This window comes from Rhamphochromis sp. 'chilingali', assembly GCF_963969265.1.
Source record: "Rhamphochromis sp. 'chilingali' genome assembly, chromosome: 4".
Taxonomy (NCBI): domain Eukaryota; kingdom Metazoa; phylum Chordata; class Actinopteri; order Cichliformes; family Cichlidae; genus Rhamphochromis; species Rhamphochromis sp. 'chilingali'.
Window position 1 is genome coordinate 1,927,564 of NC_137948.1, and position 22,286 is coordinate 1,949,849.

Consider the following 22,286-nt stretch of genomic DNA (forward strand, 5'->3'; position numbering starts at 1 on the left):
CAGCGTGTCAGAGGAATGTTTGCAGCACTCAGTGAGTTTGTGCCACGAAGGACTGAAGAGGCTTTTCAAGGAGGGGTCCAACCTGGTACCAGCAAGGTGTACCTAATAAAGTGGCCTACAAGCATATACACAAAAATGAAAAGTGCGTGAAAGTTTCTCATAATTCCTGGTGTGAACTGGTGGAGATCATGTTGTGAGCTGCGTTTCTCTGCTTCACTGAGAGTAAAAAGAGTCGGGAGGCTTCACTGCCGCTGTAAGGCCCGCTGCACGAGCACGTAAACACGTGCACGAGCACTTATACCGAGAAGATCTGCGCATGTTTACCTGCTGTGCAGTTTTTAGCACTTTTTCTGTGCACAGTTTCCTGCTGTCATTTTTAATGACGCATTTCAGTGAGTTTGTTTTATTTAATCCAACATAAAAACTTTCAGTCTGTTCGCCACAAACAGGTTTAATCGCAGCTGTAAGTCAGTGCGTTCGTAGTGTATTTGTGCAGCATGTTGTTGAGCGGCTCTCGCTGCATTCATGCGAGTGTGTAAAACTTTGATTCCCGTCGCCCCCGGCGGGCTGTCAGGCGCTGAAATGAAAGCACGTTTGACTTTGTTGGAACTTGTCGGATGAAGCTGTGAGTCACACAAAGCTAATACATAAACTCTCCAGACACACGCATGCATGCACATCGCTCCCCTTCAGCACCTGGACTCCACGTCTTCTTTATTTGTGCTGAGGAGGATGAGACGCACTGGTTTAGCGCAAACGAGCTGAGAGGTAAAGTAAAGCTTCATCTTCGTCTGCTTCATTTCAGGTGAGACTGAGGCTGGTGTGAGTAAAGCTGCTGGTTGACCCGTGTGTTCCTGATCAGAGTACCAGCCTGTGACGGAAATATTCTTTTTAAGCTGTAAGGTTTGTTAGAAAGTGAAAAATAACTTTTTAAACTTTAGTGAATGTTTGAGGGAAGCTCAGACCCTCTGTGTACTACAAAAACAAGAAGAATCACAATGTTTAAATACATGTAGTGTTTGAAGAGTTTCATGTGTTCATGTGGCATCACTGTGGCATCACTGTCCAAGTGTGATCAGGTTCTTGTTATGAGCAGATTTGAATCTCGTGTGTTTGCCAGCACTGAGCTGTTAAACTGTGCAGGGACACATGTGCAGCCTTTGCAGGAGGTTTTGGGGGGAGTGTGAGTCACACTCTGCCCCGTTAATAGATTCTCCTGTTATATCAGGATCATTTATTTCCAAAAAGATGCCCAGTCATCTGAAGCAGTGGAAACATCTCCCTCCGGTCCAGCGGTTTAGCATCATGTTGGTCTGGGTTTGCAGAAGGCTGGTGCTGAGAGGGCTGAGCAGCACTCAGACATCCAGCAGCTGTTTACAGAAGCTCCTGTTCGGACCAGCCCGTCACTTTCTCTGGCATCACTGAAACATTGTTTTCCAATCAGCTTCACACATCAGCTGAGCTGGAGGCACCAGGTTTTGGCATTAGTGACAAAAACACTTGAGGGCACCATTTTTTAACTTTTCCTTCTTTAAGGCCTACGAGGAAGTGAGGTGTCGGCGCCATGAGGGTATCAGATGTTGTCTTTGCAGGGTGACTGCTGTGAAAGCGTTTGTTTCATCCTGAACTCTGTCGTTTCCTAAATGAAGCCAAATAAGTTTTAATGCTCAGACACAACCAGAGAATGAAAGCTGACAGCGCGATCTCAGTGACGAGGCTGCTAAGGATGTTATTTTCAGATAGGCAGAAGTTAAAATGTCCTTTAAAAGCTCTAAAACTCAAAGTTCTCTGAGCATCTCTGACCCACAGAGGCTGTTTGTTTTGGGTCTGAATTTAAAGATGTTTTTGAGTTGATGATAAAAAAATCGCAGCAGTGAGGAGTTAATCAGTCCAGGTGTTCCTAATAGACCGTCTCTAAATATGTTTTATTCTAATAAAACCTTCAATGTTTACATTTCAAGATTGGGAAGAAAAAACTATCAGCGGTGCTTCATAATTCAGTTTAGGGTTTAATGAACCTGGAGATTTTAAAAATGTGGGTTCAGAAGAACAAGGAAGCAACCAAAGTGGATTATTTTAAAAGGTATATAAAGGTCGTACATGTTGATTCTGCTTCTCTTCAAATGACCCAGAGTTTCCTACGTGTGATCCTGTGAACGTCCCGTCACAGTCGGAGTATTTTTAAATGTTTGGAAACTCACAGGATGAATATGAGGTGCTTTAAAAACGTTTTTACACCAAAGCCTCGAGGTAGTATTTTTATGTCTTTAAAGCTGTTTGTAATTCTTGTGTTTTAAAAACCTGAAGAAACAATGACTTTATGTTGGCCTGTGGAAGAGATAAACAAAGGCTGGACTTTTCTGTAATACCACTTTGTTCCACAGCAGGGCGCAGCAGCTCCGTGTAACCTTTATTTAAACTGTCACAAAGTTGGCTTTGGAAACATGCAGGACGACGGCCAGGAAGGCGACTCTGTTCATCTGGACGTTTTCACTGAGAGAGACATTTGTTCACTCAGCTCAGTCACTCCTTCAGCTTTGACTTGGTTACGTTGAGATGAACAGAATCGACTTTCTGGCGTTTCCTCACCTGGATGTCTGAGCAGCATCAAGACACGTAAAGGAATTCTGGACTTGTTCGCGAAGCAGAATAAAAACTGAGACATACTGTTGGCCCTTCCTTTTCTTGTATTGTGATATCTTGGGGACTAAATGTGCAGATAACCTACTTTACACTGACAGGAAGTGGATTTTCCCCAGTCTGACCCACTGAAGGTCACAGTGGGCTGTATGTGTGCCTCCGTGTCACGTGAGGTGGCGTCCCGTCCTAGGACCTGGCATCCACATATGTGGACATCACATCAAATACTACATTTTGCTCTAGAAGGGCCTGAAATCCTCTTCATCAGGTCCCAGTCTGATGAAGAGAAATTAAAAATGCATGCATGGAGAGTTCGGGTCTTAGGAGGTTAAAGGCTCTCTGCACTCGTCTCCAAGGTTACGCTGACTCAGGGCGCCGTCGTGTAAAAGTACAGCCCGACCCGTCTTTAACTTCAGTGAACATCTCTTAAACACGACACACTGACTCGCAGTCCTGAGACCTCAGCACTGTTGGTCAAGTTACTTGAAAAAAGTAATCGGATTACAGTAACGCATCTCTGGTCCTCAGTGAGGTTATGCTTTAGTTTTGATGATGCTGTCAGGGATTGTGTCCTCCAGGTTTCACTTCCTGTCTTAGTAGTCGCTCTTCCTCAAGTCAACTTCCTGTCTTTGGTTCCCTGACTGTTTGTCTCACGGCTCTTCTCCGAGCTCCCTCCCTTCTTTTCTCTGTATGAAGAGTCTCATCCCTGTGCCTTCCTTTGTGGTTTCTGTAGACTTTAAACTTTTGCCTCAGTCCTCGGTTCTTCTCCCTCCATCAGATGACGGATGGGCCACAGTGGTTTGTTTTCAGCATTGATGCTGGAAGCCTTTAAATAATTTCAGTTGAGGAGAATTCAGGTGTTTTCAGTCCATTTGTTGGACTGTTGGAAAACCTTTGATGCCACCTCCCAGTTCACCAGTAAAACCTCAGACCTGCTTCAGTTTTGCTGAGGATTGTTTTTCTACATTCGTCCCATCTGTTAAAAGCAAAGCCACATTTATCAGGAGAACAAAGAGCTGCGTCCTTTCTGCAGAGCTTTCAATCATTCTAAAGAGCTTTTTCCATCAGAGACACAAAGGAGAGAAACACGAGCTCAGAGACATATCGGTGTGCAAACACGGCCTCGGGCGTGCAGCAAAGTCCACTTCACTGTAAGAAAATCAGGCTTTTTACGAGTCGCGCTCTTTCATCTCTCACACAATACGAGAGCTGCTTTGTTGTGGACTGACTGCAGCAGCATGTGTGTTGTTGCAGCAGTTAGCGTTGGATGGACAGGTCGACGGCGGAGAGGACGGTCGGCTCAGGCGGAGGCGCCGTAAACAAAGGTAAGACCAGAGAGGTTTGTTCTGAAATGTTGGTTAAAAGAAACTCGGTTTAATCGAATCACAGCTGAGAATAAATCATGTTTGGACTGAATGTGAATGCACGTTAAAGGCTGTCAGGAGTTTGGGAAACATGGTGGAAAATCCTGTGAGAGCATCAGAGACGACGTATTAACGACTAAATATTTCTTCACAGTCTTCAGAAAACCACCAAAGACTGTTCGACTGACGTCGCCAAGTAAGTTTAGATGTTTTTACTTTCATGTGGATATCAATCAATAACTCCAGGGACATTATTCATGGAGACGAAACAAATCACATCAAACACATTAATCATCATTAGGTTACAGGAATAAAGTTGTTTTCTGAATCATTTTTCTCTCCACTTGGAGACAAACGAGTAAGAAAAACATTTGTATCCTGTAGTTATCACACATTTATCATCATTACAGGTTTTTATTGGTTTTGAGTCTGTATCCACTCTTTGCTTCAGCACATTCATCATCGTTTTCCTTTATTTTTGCAGTGGAAACTTGAACATGTAAAAGTGTTAAATCAAAAACTTCCTATGAAGAAACTAAATGTTGTTTGTTGTCTCGTTTATGTCCAAGTGGCCACAAATCAACAAAACCAGGTTTACAGAAATCCATGACAAAGGAGAGTCAGCTCTCGGTCAGTGTGTCGATGATCAGTCATCCAGGAAACCACAGAAAGTTTGTTCGGTTCACCAAAATCAACTTTTCAGACTTTCAGTGAACAAGATTTGCGCGGCTCACGTGGGTTTTAAACCGGAGCCCTGTGACAGAAGCCCACAGGAGGCTCGCGTCTCCGGCTGGAACTGAACCAGACTGAAGATTTAGGAGACAGAAATTTACAACCACATCTTTAACGTTGTTTAACATTCAAAGATCAACCAGCTGAAGGATAAACCTGAACGTCTGGCAAGGTTGGATCCTCTCATTGCACCACAGCTGCCAACACAGAAGCTCTCGACTCATCCAAATCCAAACCTGAGCCTCGGGAATCATCATGTTTGTTCTTGGAGTCGTACCTGCAGAACAGAGCCTGTGTAGCTGCTGCCACGTCAGTGTTGTGCTGCTGAAGCTAAACGCTTCACTTTGCTCTCTTCAGTGTTTTCTGGCGATGCGTTGAAATGAAGAACATGAAGCTGAACCACAGCAGCACGACTGCGAGCTGTGAAACTAAAGAAAGACCTGAAAGGTGTTCAGATGACAGGTCTTCATAACTGGCACCTGCTCTGTACTGAGAGTGATGCCGCTGTGTTTCTGTCTCATGTGGTTCCTGGCACAGGCTGGCAGCTGACAGCTTATCATTGATAATAGAAATGGAGACGACTGTGGGCAGCACCTGCTGTGTGCCTGGCATAAGTCACACCTGAGGCTGCAGGGCTCACAGTCATAAAGCATGCTGAGACACAGAGAGGCAAGCGGAGGATCATCTGAGGAATGTTGTTACTTTTCTTCTTTTTTAAATTAAAGGTCAAATATGAACTCTGCCAGTTCGGTCTTGCAGTCCTCGCCTGGCTCGGTCGCGGCAGGCAGACAGTTTGATAAATTACTGAACCGATGACAAGAAAAACAAAGATTAAAGAAGGAAAAATATTCATTTGGTTTTAACTAAGCTGTTTGTCTGCAGTCTCTTTGCCTTCAGGTGGTCCATCACTGGGTGTCAGTGGGTCAGGTGGTGGAGCTGCACCAGGAGGCTCTGGAGCGACCACATCCAGCAAGGGAATCAGCACCACCTCTGTAGGAGCTTCCTCTGCTGCATCTTCAGGCGGAGGGTCTCTGGTTTCAGAGGCTTGGGAGGCGTCGGGTGAAGAGTTCAGGGCTGCTGCCGGCTCCTCAAACATGTCCTACAGTGCAGGAAGCGGTGGCAGAGAGGGGGCGAAAAGGGACGGAGGTTTGGGCGCTGTGACAGTTTCCACCGTGAACAAACCCGGCTACAGCTCAGGAAGATCAGGGGAGGCGAAGAGGGGCTCCTCCTCCTCCTCCTCCGTGTTCACTTCTTCACCTGCTTCAAAGGAGAGGAAGAGCATCACCACCATGGCTGCAGCGCTGTCAGAGGCCTTTGACGGTGAGGGTCAAAGGTCAATAAGCAGTAATAAGCCAGCTTTATGTTACTGAGAGACGTGAAAAAATAAGATGCTTAATTATGGAATCAGAACCAGCAAATTACAATCAGCGCCAAAAAAGTAAAAGCAGACATTTTTCAGGAATCGACCAGTTCCTGTAGAAAACATGACGAGTCGTAGTAAACATGTTAAATCACTTTAATGAAATTAATGTTTTTAATAAAAAATCACAGAAATCAGCTAAAGTCATAAACAGCCTGAATCATCGAAGGTTCAACCTTCACACATTAACTGGCTGCAGTTTGGTCTGAGTTGCAGCAGGGGGCGCTGGCAGGCTAATCCTCGAGTCAATGAAGCTAAACAGCTAAAATAATTGTTTACATCATCTACTAGAAAGAATCAAACTATCACATTTATTCTAACCGAACGAGCTTCTCGGGTTAGAGGTGAAACATCTTCAACAAACTCAAAGACGTCCGGTCACTTTCTCTTTAAGCTCCGAAGACTTTTTATTTTATCTTCGTGAACATATTAATTGTTTGTCCAGCTGAAATAAGTCATTGGCAGAGCATTTTGTTCACTGCAAGCATGAAGTGAGTATATTTAGATGCTATTGCATCAGTTAGATTAAAAATATGCAGCTGAAGTCAACCGGAAAACGATTAGCACGTCAGTATCCAGATGTTAGAGGTAAAAAAACTGAACCTCTAAGCTTGTTCGGAAACCTGGAACCTCCATCGAGACCGGAGGCCTCAAGTGGCCATTTGAGGAACTGCAGTGTCGGTGTTTCTGTATTCATAGTTGTAGTTAAAGCCCAGCAGAAGCTTCCACGGCTGGTTGTGGTGATGCAGCTCCCTCTGCTGCTCGGGCTGCTGCGATGACCTTCACTCACAGAAACGAGTTTACATCAGCTCAAACTGTAAAGAAGAAACTGAGCTTCAACTATTGTCTAAAACACGTCTACTGAACCATGATGGACATTTCCAGGAAAACAAAAGAATATAAAATATCTATGTTTGGACTCTTCAGGTTCTCGTTCATGCTGGACGGTCTCGATAGCGCCCCCTGTGGAACAGGATGTCCAGCTTTCTAATAATTAGTTCTTTAATTTTATGTTTCAGAGAGCTCGAGTCCAAACTCCTCTCCAGAGTACAACAGGAAGGATTATGGTGAGTTTATGCTTGAATTTCAGATTAAAAGTTTACACGTGCACTATAACAGATTTTTGGACGTTGTGTTTTTACAGGCAGTTCAAGCGCACCATCCACTTCTGTCACTAGAGGGAGAGCTCAGAGCCGAGGTGACACGCTGAAACCACATGATCAATAAAAATGAAGCACGACACCGTTTTGTTTTAATCTAAAGGTATCAGGTTAAAGGTCAACTGATTAGTTTGGGTTGCTTTCAGAGAGTGAGATCAGAGTCCGGCTGCAGAGCGCTTCTCCTACAGGAAGCTGTGAGTATCGCCCTCCATCACACATCCAGACCGTAAAGCATTCATCCATCAGTTTGGTCCAAATGCACCGGTTCCTGTGCTTCAGGGACGGAGCTGGACGACGTGAAGCGCCTGCTGAGAGGAAACCGCTCCACCGGCATCAGCCCCACCCAGTCCCCTAACAACACGCTGCCCATCCCCAAGAAGGCCAGCGTGGACCCGAGGACCCTGCCTGACAGCTCCGGTGCAGGTTCGGTCACTTTAAAGGCCTCACATGTCACTCGTGTAGCAATTTAAACTCTGAGATGATGCAGAGGTGGACCTCAGGAGTTGCCCACCTCTACACAAACGCTTTAGACGGGCAACAACCATCCTGGATTGAGAAGATTGATCCAGGATGCATCTAACTGCTGGACTCAACCAACAGGTCCAGCTTATATTTGTCAGGTGTGACATCGAGATCACATCGAGTCCATGCAACCTTTGTCAGAGCTGCAACTGAGCAATGAGGGCTGAAAGGAGGCCCAGTTAGGCCCAAACATGTCTGCCATGTGAGAAGGAGGTGAGTGGATGAATATCTCCTCTTTCTTCCCTCTTAGATCAGTACGGCAGCCTGTGGAGTGGCTCGTCTGTGAGCAGCTACATGTGCAACCCCAACCACAGCAACCTGAGCAGCCTCTACCAGCCAGGTCGGTGACAGGAGGGTTTGTGTTTGCCTCAGAGAGGATGGAGGTCGCGAACTTTGTTTGTTAGCCAACCTTTCTGCTTCACGCTCTGTATGGATCCTCTGCTGTTTTCCTTCAGCAACAGTAAATAAAAATAAACATGAATCCGCACAATTTCAAAATCCTGCTCCAGATCAGCTCGTTACCGTGGTGATGCAGACAGGTCGCAAGGTTCAACTTAAGCTTCAGATCTGATCTGTGTTTGTAGCACAGCAGCATAGAGAAAAGGTTCGTTTACTTTGGTGAAGAAAGACGAAAACTTTCACCATTCAAACAGAAGACTTTGTTTCCTTTAATAAAAAACAATGTTTGTGTAAACACTGTTTATAAACAAACCGTGGGGCAGTTTCTGAAAAGAAAAATCTATAAAAGCTTGTTTTTATTTTATAAATGTTTTAATATAAAATCGTCTTAAATATTGAACATATTCAGAGACGTCATTTTAAATTCACCTCAAACAAAAAGAAAACGCTGAAGACTTTACAAACCTATAAAGGAAGATGATGAAGATGATTTTAACCACAATACTGTGATGCAAGGAAACAAAGACAACAAAGGGAAAAATAAGCCACAGCAACCCTTTGTAAACCTTTGTTTACTGAAGACATGGATAGATGCTATTAAAGCTGCTGGGCATTAAAACACTGCATATGTTACATGCTGCATGCGTGTCCCTGTTATAGATGAACGGAGGTATCATCGTTTCCTCTGGCAGTAACAGAGTCCTGTGATGTTCTCCCTCAGTTCGCCCTGCACTGCATGTTTCTGCTGTAGACCCGTGCAGGCCTCTGAAGCCTTTTCTTTGCCGTCGGTGGCAGATAATGATGATAAGACTAATGCGGCTGTTCTGTCACGTACAGGAGCTCAGAACAACCTGACACTCGGCTCTCCGTCTGTGAGCGGCGGCCCGTCTCCGGCGCAGAACGGCAGCTCCGGTGAGCCTTTTCCTGCCGTGTCACAGCGCAGCGTTCAATGCTGAGCTTCACGCTGTCACCGGATAACGACGCTGTTTGACTCTGTTTCAGCTCCAGTGTACGGCGTGCAGAATAACCTGACCACTCCCACTGCCTTTTCTCCCACTGCAGCCAACACACACATAGGTGAAGCACTGATCCTTTATCCAGTCTGTCCCACTTCACCTCCTAGACGTGACACTAAAAAGCACCCGCACACATTAGCTCACAGCTTTGCCCTCTCCCTGTTTAATGAGGACGTGTTCCTGTCTCCTCACAGTTTACGGCGTGCAGAAGAACGTGTCTGGAACGAGCACAGGTGAGGACATGAAGATAACGCTCCAGCTGCTGGCTGTGAAAAAGATTTAAGATGTTTAATTAGGCACAGGTCATCACTGACACGAATGTCCCGCTGTCTGTGTCTGACAGTGAGACCCAGCAGCCCCACCGGTGACGAGGCCTCGGGGAAAGACTTTAAGTTTGTGCTCACGGAGAAGGAGAACGCTCCAATCAAGCCGACAGAGCGGCTCGTCGTGGCCAAAGACACCGGGAAGCAGTTCATGTCTGCTGCACCTGCCAGTTTACCCGGTAACACAAACTGAAAATCTGAGCTTTATTATTTGGAGTTAAATTTGAAGGTCTAGAGCACAGCTGTGTTTGGCTCTTGTAGATATATTATTACTTTAATGGTCCTGAAGATCTGATTCTTGATCAGGGGTCATTGATGTGTTGCAGCTTTGTTCTCTGATGACACCCTGAAGACTGAGAAACTGAAATCCTTCAGCACAGTGGACAGAGCAACAGAATGTAGGCCGGATAACTGTCACACAGGTTATACGCCTGGTTTGCACTTATTAATGTCATCTCTGTTTCTGCCGTAGCTTCGACCCTGAAAGCTGGGACTAAAGACAAAGCCACCTATGCAGGTATGTTAACAGTCTTAATAAACTCCTGCAGATTTAGATATTCTGACATATTTAGGGTGTGATGTTACCCACACATCGTCAGCTGTTAGCTACAAAGCGAAACACTTTACATGTGCACTGGGAACTGCTAGCCTGGGTCTGTGTGGAGGTCTCCTAGGCCATCTGAAGTTGATTAATTATGTTTTAATAAATAAGCCAAAAGGAAAAATCGTATCAACTAAACAGCAGCTTTAACGTCGTGAGCAGCAGCCTCTTGAGCTGAACAGTGAAGCCTGCAGGCTCTCAGACTCTCAGGAATCACGCTCACATGTGAGCAAACCTTTGTCCTGTCTTCATCCCCTCACCTCAAACGGTCGTAGCAGATGGCCCCGCCCCTCCCTGAGCCTGGGTGAGGTTTCTTCCTCTTAAAAGGGAGTTTTTCCTTCCCGCTGTCGCCAGCGGGGACTACTTGAAAAATGAGAAAAATCATATTTTGCACAGTTGGATCTTAACAAGGTTGCAGGTAGAGCTTCAACATCCAACAAGAAGAAATGGGAGTGACGCAAAACATTTTCTGAGCGATTTATTGAAAATAACGCTTAAACTGAAACAGGCTGTTGCAAAATGTGGATTCATTGTCATTTTCGGTCAGGTAGTCACACTGCCGTGACGTTCTGGTGGCAAAGCCAAACAAACGTTAGCTTTTAGAACATGGTCGGGTTGTTGAACTGCAGCAGCAGGGTCACGGTGCCCACAGGAGAATAACATCACTCTCTTGGACCATCCTGCGTGTTCCTCTGATCTAAATCCAACTGAGAACTTTCAGGATGGATGGCAGGGGAGGTTTACAGAAATGGACAACAGTTCCAGACAGTAGATGTGTTTGTGCAGCCGTCTGTTCCCCCTCACCTCATGGAAACGCTTGAATCAAGAAGCCACAACGAATGTTTGAAGTGATCATCAATAACAGTGGAGCTGCTCATGACTGAGTTCATGTTTGATTTCTGTTTTGGGGGGTTTACAGGTTTTACAGGTGTAAAACAGCCTGTTTCAGTTTAAACGCTGTTTTCAATAAATGGCTAGAAAAAAAGTTTTTTCTCGCTCTCATTTCCTCTTGTTGCACGTTGAAGCTCTACTTGGAACCTTGTTACGATCTTAAACTTTTGATCGGGGCTGCATGATGGTATGATTGTAGGGTCTGCCTTACAATAAAAGCACCTTGAGGCAACTGTTGTTGTGATTTCTTTCTGTATAAATAAAACTGATTTGAATTGAAATCACGAAACCGGACTTTTGTAAAAATCTGGCTCATTTTTGCAACAGTCGCCCCCTGCTGGCCGTTAAAGAAGAATGCAGGTTTATTTTTATCTTGTATGTAAAAATAGATCCAATATGACTAAACAACATGAATCTGTTTATTTCTCAGACATCCATATAAAAGACATGAAACAGTCCAGTTTTGGCTTGTGCTCCTGCTGCAGCTGGTGGCAGTGGCTCCTGGGCCTCCTGCTCAGCCTGTTGCTCCTCTTCAGTGTCCTTTTTGGACTCATTGCTTTGGGTAAGATGGAAAGACTTCACCATCACAGGGGTCTGTGAGAGTGATCTGCACAGGTTTACCTGCCAGCCTGCGTCTTGTCTCACAGGTGAAGAAGTCAGACGCCTGAAAGGCCGCGTGGACGTTCTGGAAGCCATCACCAGATCCGCGTCAGTCAGTCACTTGACGTCTTCTGGCAACAAAATCTCCGAGCGGGTGGAATCCACATACATCGAGAAGAACGCCGCTTCAACCCTCATCGACTCCGACAACGGGCTCAACCTGGATGGTGCTGGCAAAGGCGGAGGCACGGGAAACAGCCTGGTCCAGGACAGGGCCACCCTGGAAAGACTCATACAGCAGCTGGTCAGGGATGAGCTCCGCTCAGGATCTGTAAGAGGTGTGAAAATGTAACGCACCGATCAGCTGTCTTCAACCATTTCTGGACATTTAACAAATACTGAAAACTTTATTTGGGTTTAGAAACTCTGGCATACTCACTGAAAGGAGAGAGAGGAGAGCCGGGACCTAAAGGTTTGAAATCATTTAAAAATCGTTTAGAAATTCATGTTTTGTTTGTATTTATCGTCTCGGCTTCTGCATTACAGGTGACCCAGGGCCATTAGGACAAAAAGGTGAGGAGTACTTCTAGGTACACATAATAACGGTGTAATATGTGGAACTAGCTGCTGACACTTGTTTTGTTGCAGGTGATATAGGAACGTCTGGCCCTCCAGGTAAGCCTCAGAACTAATGTGTTTGTTTCCTCCCCGGTGAGCCGACAAACCTCTTCTTTGATGTCTGTCTGCTTTAGGTCTTCCTGGGCAGATCGGGCACCCAGGTTTGGAAGGACCAAGGGGACCAAAGGGAAGTGCAGGTATATTTAATAATTAATATTTAATAACTTTTGTAAAGACAACACTAAAAGGAAAAAAGCCCTGACTCCTCCTCTTCTTTGCTCAGGTGAACCAGGTGCTGAGGGACCACAAGGTCAGAGGGGTCGGGAAGGACCGGTGGGCCCTCGAGGAGAACCTGGATCACCTGGCTTTGGAGCCAAAGGAGACAGAGGTTTGAAACTATACAAGTAAGTCAGCGAGCTAAATACATGAGAGGATTTACTGATTGTATTTTGGCTTTGAAAGGATTCCAGGGTGAGCCAGGACGACCGGGTCCCGCTGGTATTGCTGGACCTGCAGGTCCAAAAGGTAAAGTTAAGCTTGTGATGATCAAACCAGATAGTTTAGATTCAAAGAATCAAAATGTTATTTAGCAGGTTTTAGGTTAAATGCTAATTAGCAGCTACAAGCATGTTTTTCTTGTCTGCTTTAGGTGCCACAGGAGAGCCGGGTGCCGCAGGAAGTCCTGGTAAAGACTCAGTTTCACATCTATATTAAAAGTGTTGATTTGTGTCGACCAACGGCCTTTTCTTCATTAAATCTGTCAAAATGTATCCAGGTGCTCCTGGATCAAAGGGATTCCAGGGGGAGGCGGGGCTTCCAGGAACCAAAGGTAGACGCTTTCTCTTCGGTTTTTTAGACTTGTGTATAAACTGGGATGCTGACACTTCTAAGTGTGTTGTGACAATATTACCCAAAATCCATAGACCGTGTGTACATTCAGTGGCCACTTTATTAGATACACCTTGCTCATACCTGGCTGGACTCCTTTTTGCTGCTTAAATCCTTTGTCTCACTAACATATTGGTCCATGTTAAGATGATAGCACCATGCAGGTGCTATGGTCATAAAGGCTCAGTAACAATACTCAGCTACACTGTGGCGAGCTCAGCTGGTACTAAGGTGCCCAGAAAATATCCCCACACGGCTACATCACCACCAGCAGCCTGAAGCTTTGATCCGATTGTTGTGCGTTCATGCATAGCTCAGTTTTAACGAGCAGTTCTCTGAGTTGGTGCCTTCCTATCAATCAGCCCTGGCATGATCCAAATCACTCGAATCCCCTTTTTTCCTCACTTCTGGTGCTCCGTTTGATCTTCAGCAGCTCATGTCCATGTACCTGAATGCACTGAGTTGCTGAACGGATAAGCTTTTATCCACTTTGTACAACTCTCTGATCACCCCACCTTCTTCCACTGTCTGTGACGCAGGGGAGCGAGGAACACCTGGGCTGCCGGGAACCAAAGGAGACCACGGAGAGAGGGGACCACGTGGACCGGCAGGTGTGTCTCAGCACACGTCTGTGATCCACAAAGGCCACGCAGTCCTTCTGTTGCACATGAAGAGTTCACTCACATGGCCTCTCTGCTGTGGCCACCAGCACATAACTAATATTAAATATTTGAAAATCCTACGAGATTATCAGGCACATTGACCTCTGACCTTGAGGTCAAGGTCACCAGGATTCAGACCTCTCTAGTTATCGTTTTCACAAACTCTGGTCTCCACAATGCCCGCCTGCTGGCAGGCTGACAATCCCATCAACCTTTTACAGCTAAAGGGTAAAAAGACTCTGTCGGCAGAAGGGGGCAGTTTAGTTTTAGATTTTAGCCCCTCCCAGATTCACTCTGCATCTTTAACAATAACTGAAATACAGTCATTTTGAATGCTGATATTTCGCCATGTTTGGCTTGTAGAGATAAAAGTTACCAAAAGTGTGTAAGGACGCGCCACGTTGTCAGCCAATGCAGGCTAGCAGTACATATGTATGTTGGGTTGAGGTTATTCTATTACAAGACGAAGCAAGAAATAACTAGTGAGACTTAAAAATGTCATCTTCAAACCTCAACCCTTTATTTTTAGGTGAACCCGGACAGCCTGGACCTCAAGGACCTCCAGGATTAAAGGGATCTAAAGGAATTGCAGGTGAGAAGTTTGGACAAACACTGAATAACTACAGAACACAGTGTTGTAAATGGTATAAAACATCTGTGTATAAACTGTAGGTGACCCAGGTTCAGTAGGACTTCCTGGTGCCAGAGGACCACCTGGAGTTCCTGGAGATGCCGGTCCCCCAGGTATCAAATGCCTGTCCACCAAAAGTCCTCTGCTGCTACTGGTTACATGTTCGGTTTAATGTTATCTGACTAACCTGAGATAAAAACCTCAATCTCTCTCACGCCTTACAATAACACTTTTTTCCTCAGGCCCCCCTGGGCTGCAGGGACCCCCAGGTATGATAATATACAAAAACTAAGGTACAGATTCAAATGTACATATTTAAATGATCATGTTTTGCTTTTGTGATCTGTTGTTCAGGTATTGCAGGAATCCCAGGCCAGCCTGGTGGTAAAGGTGAGGTCGTCTTTTCTTTCTAGTCAGTTTATTTATTTCCTATGAAAATGAAAAAAGTTTGGACCAACAGGGCAGAAGGTCTGGAGCTCTTAACCTTAAAGCATGTGAGGCTACGCTGATGAACAAAACTGGAGCCAAAGTTCCCCTAAAAACCTCAAAGACATTAATAAATACTGTTACTTATTAAAATGTATGAAACACTAAAGAGTGGTTTTCTCAAAAGCTGGTGGAGGCGTTGATATATGTCTAGACTGCATAGGTGCTTGATGAAGCCTAACGCTGTGTTTCAGGTGAACCAGGAACACCTGGTAAAGTCGTTTCTCCAGGTAAGAACAGCAGGATTTGTTACACTCACTACATGTCGTTCATTTTTGGGCTTGAAAAGCTTTACTTGGTTTTGGTTTATCTTTTTGTGTATAGTTGGCTCTGATACTGTGGCCATCCCTGGACCTCCAGGACCAGCTGGACCTCCAGGTCCTGCTGGATCACCTGGTCTGTCGGGTCCAATTGGCCCTGCTGGTATCCCAGGACAACCAGGTAAATCTGCCATCTTGTCCAATGCGAAGCATCTGGATGGAATAAAAATGTGGACTGATTTTTTCCTGTGATAAAATCATTTAGGATCTAAGGGAGAGCGAGGAGAAAAGGGAGAGAGGGGGCAGAAGGGGGAGCCAGGTGAGCGGTACAGCTTTAGTTTCACCAAATCCACTACTGGTTTCAGCAAAAACATATTATATTAACACGTCCTCGGTGTTTTCTTACCTAGCAGACACTTCCTCAGTGGTTGGATCTCGTGGTCCACAAGGACCTCCAGGACCTCCTGGAGTACCTGGTCCTCAGGGTCCTCCTGGTACGTTTAGAGCTATATGTAACACAAATATGTCAAACATTGTGGCTTAAATTAAACTCGCGATTATGCAAATGTTACTTTCATTCAGGTGAGTCTAAAGAGGGTCCCCCAGGACCCAGAGGTCCTCCTGGAGAGCCAGGTAAATAAGTATTCTTCTCCACGGACACAAAGATAAATAAATAGATGATCAGCATAAAAGATGATTTTGGCAGCATCAGAATATTTTTCTCCATCTTAAACCGATCTGTGTCCTCACAGGTATCGGCGAACCTGGACCTCCAGGCGAGAAAGGAGCACCTGGGAGCTTTGTGCCGACATCAGGTTGGTAAAAGAAAACTAATTTCACACAAACACACTGTCCTCTGGTGTCTTTGCATGGCATTTGGTGCACTTTACTTTGTATCTCAGAAACCTTCTTTGCTGGACCACCCGGACCTCCAGGACCCCCGGGGCAGAAAGGGTCACAGGGTAGGTGCAGAGGACCAGATGAATATTGACGATTGAATATTTTTGAAAATTAACTGGCCAGTGTTGAAGTTTGAATGTTTTCTATAATTCTTTCGTCTTAGGTGACCCAGGACCACAAGGGTACCAAGGTGAGGAAACTGCGTCGTACTTTAGAAACTCCAGGTTTTCACAGACAGTCTAAATGTAATGGTGGCTCTTCCAGGAGAACCAGGACAACCAGGCCTTCCAGGAAGCCCTGGAGACCCAGGTGTTGGTATGTCAGGAACCTTTTACTGTCTCAATGTGTTCAGGTGCCCCTGAGGTATTTCTGGGGTCAGTAACAAACAGTCGAGCTATGATTGGATATGAATGGTTTTCATTGCAGGTTTCCCAGGTCAGCCTGGAACTCAAGGCCCACCAGGTCCAGACGGGCCACCGGGACCTAAAGGTAAATTCAAATCATTTCTGAGCTTATTGAGCTTTCCGACATTGTCTTTTCATGTTTGCACATTGGTTCTTCTTTCTGTCCGTGTGCTTCCAACTCAGAAAAGGCTCTAATTTACTTTAATTTGATTTATGTTTCCTTTCACAGGTGATACGGGAGATCCAGGACCTCCAGGAGTCTCCGCAGGTAAAGTCATCCCTCACATATGCTATATCTGTGATGTATCTTCAAAGTCTCACAGTTTTACATTATTGGAAGTAATTTGTCCCAGGGTGGTGTAGAATAATTAAAGGAAAGCCTTCATTTACAGCCTATTCGTCTCTGCCTGATTAGCTGCTGCTAGCACACCAAACCCAAATTTTCCGAACCCTCGGGCATTAGTTGCTCTGTATCTAGTTTGATCCTTTTTCTTTCTTTAAAGCCTTCCCAGTGTGAGTTTGACAGTGTTAGATTATTAGAAATGTTACTTAAACTGTTTCAAACATGCTTTCCTTTGAACAACCAACAGGGGGCGACTCCTGTGGTTGTAAAGTGTTCAGCACACTATACAACTTGTGGCTGTATAGAAGTCGGTGTCACTGCTCGGCCAGCGTTTGAAGATGTGGATGTTCTTGTCATTAGCAAATATTTTTAAACTGATATTTGAGCTTATTGTCTGCATGTAAATGACATTCTGGGAATTCGTGTTATCGCACCAGGTAGCTTGCTCAATCCTTGCCCCCCAGGCCTACCTGGACCGCCCGGTCCACCTGGAAGAGATTGTCCTGGATCGGGATCACTTGGTTTGACCCCGTGCATTGCAGAATTCCTTAAGAGTAAGCTGTGCACTGGCAAAGCTGCGCAGGCACGCTGCTTCTCCCTTTTCTTATACATCTCCATCAAATTCTTCTTCTTTGAAGCTCCCTCTGGAGTCCATGGCAGACACTAAAACATTAACAAATTTGGCAAAAAGTTCCTGATTTTGTTTTTTTGTGTGTGGTTTTTTTTACACCAAGCTTCACATCTGCGCCTCAAGCACTCCAGCGCCACCTATGGGCTAGAATTGGACTTGTGTTTATGCATGTAATTTTGAACTGCTTTATACAAATGACGAAACTTGGAATCCTTGGATCGTGTTGATTTTAAAGCATCCAATGAAATGAAATTCGGGATTAAAGAAAAATTCAAAGGTCACAGTTGGGATAAAACTGGGATAGATGATCTTCGGGCCAAGCCTCGCAGATGTTAGGGTTTAGATTTTTCCTTTTTTTAATGTCCTCATCCATCACAGCTAACATAAATCAGCCACAAAGTTGGGAAAATTGGAAGTATTTGTCAAATTCCAATTTGGTACATATACTTGAATCACGTTTTAAGATGGCACAAAACATCGTGCAACTAAAAAGGATGCAGCAATAATTAAAAAATAATTCTTTAAAGACCAAGACATGAAAAGTTGTACCATCAGCTGTCAGTTGTCATGTGTCCACTTTGTTATTCTTTGAGTTTAAATATTTTCCAATCCACGATCTTGGACTTGTCGCCCCCTCATGAGCATCACCTGAACACTGGGAGGTGCTGCGAAAAGCAAAAGGTGCTTTCAGCCTCGCTTTGGACATGGCGCCCTGCTGAACTGTATGGCTGCTTGTAGCTTTCATTCTACTTTGTCGCTGCTTGCAACTATGTTTGAACCTGGTATTTCAACTTGGTATCTACACATGGATAAAAATGTTGAATAAATGTGCTTTGACATCAGGTGGTGGCATCAGAGAGTACTTCGTTGGACCTCCTGGGCCTCCTGGGCCTCCGGGGGCACCAGGCACACCTGGACATGCAGTGGACGGGCTGGTTGATGATGTCGCCAGCAGAGTCATGGCCTACATCCACAGTATGGTCAATCACATGATAATGCTCCACAGGATGGTACACAAGACGTGTGAGTGAAGGTCCGTAACTGTTGCTGTTTCAGGTTCAGGCAGAGGTTATGACGGGACCCCAGGCCCTCCTGGTCCTCCGGGTCCTCCTGGCTCCGTCTCTCTCAGTGACATGATCAGCCTCTTACAGAGTAAGTCTCTGCTACACAGGCAACATCTGCTACAATGAAAGAAATTCAAAATTGTTTCATGAGAATCTAAAAGTGATGAATCCTATCATTTGTTTCCAGGAGAGGACGTGAGGCGATACATTGCTGGTCCTCCGGGTCCACAGGGACCTCCAGGAGCTCCAGGCTATGGCAGCTACAGCTTTAACACACAGGAGGTGGCTGAACGTGTCCTGAGTTTGATGTCTGGTAGGTGTGACAGTCTTACAGGCGACCTACCAAAAAGGTCCTCTGTTGTGTCTGACTATAATCCTGGTCTCTCTGCAGAGAGGGAGGCGCTTGCTGTCCCTGGACCTCCTGGACCTCCCGGACCACCTGGAGCTCCTGGTTTTCCTGGAAACTTTTTACCAGGTAAGAAGCATCACAAATCTCTGCAGTTAGACCAGATGGTTTGGTCTGGGTGAAACAATGTTGACCCACAGCCAGAACCCAGCTGAGTGGGTCGACTTTAAGATACCTCAAGTTCACCGTGATTTAGTACCATTATTAATCCAATAAATATATTATCCAACTAGATGGGTATCAGACTTTAGTTGGCCCTCAGGGGCCTCCTGGTCCCCCGGGTATCCCTGGCTCACAAGGTCCACCTGGCCCGGAAGGTCCACCTGGTCCACCTGGATTTTTTAAATACATCAGCTCAGACATTCGTGACTACCTGCAAAGTGAGTTTGACAGAAATCTTTCACTCCACCTTCTCAAAGAGAGAAACTGCGTCTCACTGTTGGTCTTCTTCTCCACTGCCCTCCTACAGATGTTGCTTTCAAAGGTCCTCCAGGCCCACCCGGACCCCCTGGACCTGAGGGACCCCCTGGACCTGAGGGACCCCCTGGACCAATCAGTGGGTTGGTTACTTTTGCTGACCATCTCAACAGAGACACACTCAAAGCTGAACTACAAGAATATACCAAGAGTGAGTTTAAAGCAATGCTTCGCCCATTTAAAATCCAGATATTCTTTGGTTCTACGTCTTTGTGGGGAATAGATGGTGACAGCTGTTACAGAGACTCGTGGGTAGAGAAGAGGCTACAGTTTAATGAACTTAGACTGTGCTGTGTTTTCCTCCAGGTGATGATGCGAGTGCCGCCATGTTTGGAATTCCTGGTCCACCAGGTCCTCCTGGACCCCCAGGACACAAGGGAGAGCCAGGTTTGCCTGACGACTACTCCAGTATGGCTCTCAAAGTAACTGATTACATCAAATGTAGGTGGCCGCCACGCTTTATAAAAAATATGATTGACTTCAGACTGAATCTGTTTAAACACATTTTCTTAAATCATGCAGCCCACGGTCTGCTCCATGATGCCATGAGCCACTCTGAGCGCGTGGTTCAAGGACCTCCAGGACCTCCAGGAATGCCTGGAGAGGCCCGATTGGTTAGTTCCCAACAAAATGTCATGGATGTGGTGGAATACTTAAAATGTAAGTCAACCTGACCTTTGGTTTCCTTTATAACTGACACTGAAGTGCACGGTTATGTATATAAAATGGTAAATGGACTGTTCTTATATACTTTTTTCTACTCTGATCACTCAAAGTACTTAATACAACACTTATATCTAACATTCACACTCTAATGGATGCATCAGAGAGCAACATGGGGTTAATATCATTCCCACGGATATTTGGCATGCAGACTGGGATCAAACCACCAACTTGATTAGTAGATGAGCTGCTCTACCTCGGGAGATACAGACAGCCCATAAACAATGGTGTGTCCACTGTGATACTACTGGCGGATTTGTGGACTCTTGTGTTGAAGCTTTAAAATGCTAGTTTAATGTGTGAGGCTTTGTTTTGTATCCAGAGGTGCTGCCCCCTGCTGGACGTTTTTTAAATAAACAATGCTAAACACTCTTAAATCGTGACATTTGTATCACCCTGTTTCCTTTGATCTGCAGCTCATGGTGTAGTGCGGGACATTATGAGGGAGTACAGACATGTCTTTCAAGGCCCTCCAGGACCCCCAGGACCCCCAGGTCATCCAGGATACAGCCACTGGCTTCATTCCCATGGAAACGCCACAGATCTGGTGGAATACATCAAATGTGAGTGACTGTCCTATCGGGCCAAAGTAAAGCACGTCTGAAAGGACTGCTGGTTAACACTTCTTCTCGGTCTGTTTGCAGCTCGTGGTCTCCTCCGTGACACTGAACGTGTCATCCAGGGACCCCCGGGGCCACCGGGACCTCCGGGTCCACCAGGATACAGCAGACTGTTTGGTTCTGACACCAACGTTTCTGATTTAGTGGAATATATAAAAAGTAAAGGACATATAGCAGCAGCATGGTACAGCAGAATGTGGATGTGTTTTAACCACCGAGTGTGTTCTCCACAGGTCATGGAGCCATCGTGGGACCACCTGGGAGACCAGGCCAGAAGGGGGAGAGGGGATTTCCAGGACTGAAAGGAGAGAGAGGTGCAGTAAAAGGAAATCGTGGACTTCATTGGTAGTGTCAGAACATTTAACGCATCGGTTTATAATCTTAAGATGTGTTTTTTGTGTGTGTGGACACAGGTGAGCGAGGCCTTCCTGGACATGACGTTTACAGAGGCCCAAAAGGGGACAGAGGTCAGTGTTGCTCGTGGGAGTTTAAAAGAACAGTAAAAGGTTTTCCTCTGGCCTGTTGTGCTGTTCATCCATCCAGACTCTTCTGATGTTGTTGACATTTCTGTAGCTACTTCACCAAAACTGGCAAAGTGCTCACTTCTCTTAAACGCAACTAAACAGCTCATCAAAGTGAGCAAACAGGACGTAGGCAGCATGGTAATGCAGTAAAGCCCTGATATGAAGCCTCGAGCTGACGGCTGTCAGTGAGGGAGGAGTCTGAGAAAGGGCGGGACTCGACACGCCCTCGGGGTAACAAACTGTCAAACTGGTAACAATGTTCACTGAATGCAGTCGTTACTGCGAACCTTTGCTTCTGCAGCAATAAGCTGTGTGTAAATGTTCAGCATAGCCTTCATCAGCCACTGGTTGGTACTCTAACATAACAAAAAGCCACAAACATGCTTTTTAATGCAGCTTATTTGGCATTTCAGTGGTAGCTGAACTTTTCTTCTCTGGAGGCTGATTGTTTGCAGCTAGACGAGTCGGCCCCTGCTGGTCGTTTGAGAGAATGCAGGCTCAACACGCTTCATGTTTGAGTCAGCAGACTTTCCTGACTCAACCTCGAAGGCATTTGTGTCTCCTGCTGGAATAACGCCAGCGACCTTTTGCTAGACAAGCAGATGTCTAAACCTCTACACCAATTCCTTTTTCAGACCCAGAACTGTTTGTTTTTCTTTCCACAGTCTGTGAAAAACGCAGAATTTTGACTGAAATGTTTTTGTGGGAACGATTTCCTGTCAGTGACTTTACAGTAAAAAACGTAACTGAAGGTTTTCTGCTGTTTCAGGAGAATTCGCAGTGACGAGTAAAAGGAGGAAGAGGAATGCTGGTGTTTGACGCCTGAGCTGCTGAAAGTAGTTTCGCTGGTGTTTTAACTGTAAATGTGTTTTGAACATGAAACACATGAAATCAGGGACGTCGTATTGAATCATGTCATCTGTGACGGTGTTCAGTGGTAACTTTACCATTTCATTTTTTACTCATCAGACCAACGAGTAT

At 45.4% G+C, this 22,286-nt stretch overlaps 1 protein-coding gene across 2 annotated transcripts; it reads left to right on the forward strand.

Moving 5' to 3' along the window:
- The first annotated feature begins 624 nt into the window (after positions 1-624).
- col17a1a (collagen, type XVII, alpha 1a) lies at positions 625-22,211 on the forward strand. Of its 2 annotated transcripts, none has more exons than XM_080881247.1 (55): positions 625-768; positions 3,709-3,791; positions 3,895-3,965; positions 4,159-4,200; positions 5,619-6,056; positions 7,176-7,223; positions 7,301-7,354; positions 7,463-7,510; positions 7,596-7,739; positions 8,089-8,178; positions 9,075-9,149; positions 9,240-9,314; positions 9,448-9,486; positions 9,597-9,755; positions 9,903-9,974; positions 10,049-10,093; positions 11,499-11,630; positions 11,716-12,006; positions 12,090-12,140; positions 12,215-12,241; positions 12,317-12,343; positions 12,421-12,483; positions 12,570-12,674; positions 12,749-12,811; positions 12,936-12,971; positions 13,062-13,115; positions 13,714-13,785; positions 14,366-14,428; positions 14,509-14,580; positions 14,710-14,736; positions 14,822-14,857; positions 15,148-15,183; positions 15,278-15,394; positions 15,479-15,532; positions 15,624-15,707; positions 15,796-15,846; positions 15,966-16,028; positions 16,116-16,175; positions 16,277-16,303; positions 16,378-16,428; positions 16,540-16,602; positions 16,747-16,785; positions 18,335-18,466; positions 18,548-18,643; positions 18,743-18,868; positions 18,947-19,030; positions 19,195-19,341; positions 19,431-19,589; positions 19,745-19,879; positions 19,961-20,098; positions 20,578-20,724; positions 20,806-20,940; positions 21,015-21,095; positions 21,195-21,248; positions 22,075-22,211. In XM_080881247.1, exons 3-55 carry the CDS (start codon positions 3,908-3,910, stop codon positions 22,122-22,124), a joined length of 4,635 nt encoding a protein of 1,544 aa, XP_080737373.1. In that variant the 5' UTR covers positions 625-768; positions 3,709-3,791; positions 3,895-3,907; the 3' UTR covers positions 22,125-22,211. The 2 variants fall into 2 exon arrangements, with proteins under 2 accessions (XP_080737373.1, XP_080737374.1); XM_080881248.1 differs by having other exon boundaries at positions 15,627-15,707.
- Positions 22,212-22,286: the final 75 nt, after the last annotated feature.